The sequence below is a fragment of the Lissotriton helveticus genome, chromosome 10, assembly GCF_964261635.1.
Source record: "Lissotriton helveticus chromosome 10, aLisHel1.1, whole genome shotgun sequence".
In the NCBI taxonomy this organism is placed as follows: Eukaryota; Metazoa; Chordata; class Amphibia; order Caudata; family Salamandridae; genus Lissotriton; species Lissotriton helveticus.
Window position 1 is genome coordinate 54,606,242 of NC_136071.1, and position 3,269 is coordinate 54,609,510.

Sequence of the window (3,269 nt, forward strand, 5' to 3'; positions counted from 1 at the left end):
ATAATGCACTATTGATTAGTAAAGTGATGTTCTACTATAAATTTTGAATTGTAAAAAAATTCAGTTTCTTTTTTTGCCAACAAAAATGTGATAATGTAGAATAAGAGAACTGATTTACAAGTGACATGTTTGATATTAAATTAAATGTTAATAGCATGCTCCAAGATTACTGTGAAAGGAAAATCGACTACTGTGACTAACTTTCAAGATTGTAAAAATTGGCAGAGCTAAGTCAAAGAAATTTCAATTCATAGTTAATTTGCAAACATATGTAAATGCAGGGAAAAGCTATATAACGCAAGGAGAATTCACATTTGACTGTGTTGGAAAGGCAAGCATTTTTACTTGCTCTGCCTATGCTTAATTGTAGATGAACTAAAGGATAATTCTATAAAAGAATCACAAATATTTAAGTATACAATATCACATTTTAACAGACCAGGCCCTTAGTGCAAAATCCTGCATAAACTCCAATTTTAGGAATCCTGATAAAGAGTTTTGTGAAAATACCAAGTTGACACAAGTAGTATTTGCTCATTTAAATTTTGCCACAAGGAATGTGTAAGGGGAAATCACACTTTTACTCAATTTACTGCAAGGAATTGTTAGAAAAACAGTATTATCACATTTGCCACATAGAAAGCTATTACATTAAAAAATTGGGAGGTATTAGATTACAGGGGGAAAAAGCAAACCTTCCAATGTTGGTATTTACCTAGATAGTATTACCTTTCCGGGTGAGTTGAGTCTTATAATGGTTCTAATCTTTGGATCTTTTGATTGTCATCATTTAATAACATAATAATATTCTATTCCTTGCAGAAACATGAAATGCAGTGTTTGGGTCAATCAAACTGGAATGACTGTTTTCCTTCTCCTAGGATTCTCAGATTACCCGGATCAACGCCTTCTCTTCTTCTCACTATTTTTCATATTGTATTTGCTGTCTTTGTTAGGGAACATTTTCATTATCACTGCCATACACCTGGACCCCCGGCTTCACACGCCCATGTACTTCTTTCTCCGTCACTTGTCATTCGCAGACCTCTGTCTGCCCTCTGTCACTATTCCAAAATTGCTACACAGCCTTAGGGGCATGAGCAGAACTATCTCATATCTTGGCTGCTTGGCACAAATTTATATGATTATATGGCTAGCAACCACAGAGATTGTTATCTTGACAGTAATGGCCTATGATCGGTATGTAGCCGTCTGCAGACCTTTACACTACAGAATGATTTTGAGTGAGAAACTTTGTGTCCTCCTGGTGGTGGTGTCATGGGGGTTTTCCTGCCTTCATGCTTTTCTATATATAAGCATAGCATTGAGTCTCTGCTTTTGTGGAAACATCCTCCCCAGCTTCTTTTGTGACTTCCCAGTTCTGATCAAGTTGTCCTGTTCTGACACTACTGCCAGCCGCAGGGTGCTTCTGGTGGAGAGCTACTTTGAGGCTGTTTTGCTTTTTTCCTTCGTCCTGGGTTCTTACACGTTGATTACCAAATCAATCTTGAAACTTCGCTCCGCCCAGTCACGACAGAAGGCCTTCTTGACATGTTCATCTCACCTCATTGTGATTATACTGCACTATGGGGCTGGTGTGTCCATGTATCTTGTACCATCCTCGGCCTCCTCTCAGCAGGATAATACTGCAGTCAGCCTAATGTATACATTAGTGATCCCCTTGTTGAACCCCCTTATCTACAGTCTGAGGAAAAAGGAAATCGGTACAGCATTAACGAAAGGTTTGTGGTGGAAATATAGAAACAATTTCTAAATTGGACACTCTTTTCTCTCTCCTGCATATTCCACTACCCAGGAGGCTTTCACACAACCTGGGATCAAAACTTAATGGGGACCATTCTGGGTGCCTTACTCATTTATGACAGGTACCATAACATTTTTGCAAGTTACAAAAAAAAAGAATAATGAAGATGGTAAATTTACCTTCAAATAAAAAACGATATATGTAAGGTCCAACCTAAGGTTTGGTCCTAGCAAAACCTGCCCACACTGCCCCCTCATTCAAGTGATAGCCCCTGCCAGAGCCCTTAATTTGTTTCTTAATACAAAGAAGAATGTTTAGGATGCAAAAAAGTGTAGAAATAAATTCAATAGTGTACATGGGATAAAATCAGCCAGAATGTGTAAGGGCAGGTCTGTCACTTTGCAGCAGATCGAATATAGGCTTCTACAGAAGCTCCTGCAACCTGTGCCATTATTGGTGCAAACATTAATTCCTCACTATTATAAGGGCAGAAGAATTTCTCTGTTAGACATTGGCAGGCACAATAGTGGTGTTATCGCTCCTCCTTATGTCACATGGGCTGAAGGAGAAGCGGAGGACTTATGGCCACTGTGGTCGGTATTGAACGGATGCTGGGTAGCTTATAATAGGAACAACGCATAGAACATGGTGTATTATAATAGAGGAGGCAGAGGAGATCCCTTATTGGAATGCAGAATATTCCAAGGGAGGACCAGTTTCTTTTGGACAGTGTGTATTCTTTGTGTAACATGTCACTTAAATTGTGTGCAATTAGGTACTGAAGGTTTTAAAATATGTGTGGTCTTTTTGAGCCTCTTTTATGTATTAGGGACCATATTTATCAAGGATCACGTCGCTTTGGCACCACATCGTGTGGACCAAAAGTGACTTCAACACTTAAGATGCAATTTATCACACCAAACTAGGACCCCTAGCCCTGAGCAGTTTGATAAATCTGGAGTAGCCCAACACAGCACAAATCACTGCATTGTGTTACTATGCCCCGGGGCGGCGTTCGATCAATAGTTTGGGGGTGTTCTCACGCATGGATCATCGAAGTAGTACCCCACGCCCCCTTCATGCAATAAAACTTCATGCCAAATCAAGACCTTATCCCGAGTGCTCGATGAGGTGAGGTCACCATGACAGAATATGGAAGTTATAAACTAATACAGTGTGAGGAGGGTTAGCACCTTGGTTCTATCCACTGTAAATTAAATGCACATTGAGGCCTAGATTTCCAAAACATTCATGCAATTCAGCAACTAAAGTTGCTGCACTGTGTTGCATGAAATGGAAAGAGCAGAACAGCCCCATATCTATTAGGATTTGGCAGGGTTTTCCTCTCTCACCTTGCTTGCACACTTTAGGCTATCATGCCCAAATGCACACACCATTGTGCCACAATGCATGGGTGTTCTGTAAGGAATAGTTTTATAATTGAAAGGGATACTTCCAGTACAAAAAGTATCCTCTAACAGTTTTCTTGCTTTGTATATGTGGT

At 39.7% G+C, this 3,269-nt stretch overlaps 1 protein-coding gene across 1 annotated transcript; it reads left to right on the top strand.

Annotated features, from left to right (window-relative positions):
- The first annotated feature begins 826 nt into the window (after positions 1–826).
- On the top strand, positions 827–1,774 carry LOC144783848 (olfactory receptor-like protein DTMT). The gene has a single exon (XM_078662598.1). The coding sequence runs from the start codon at positions 827–829 to the stop codon at positions 1,772–1,774; it is 948 nt and encodes a 315-aa protein (XP_078518724.1).
- The last annotated feature ends 1,495 nt before the right edge of the window (positions 1,775–3,269 follow it).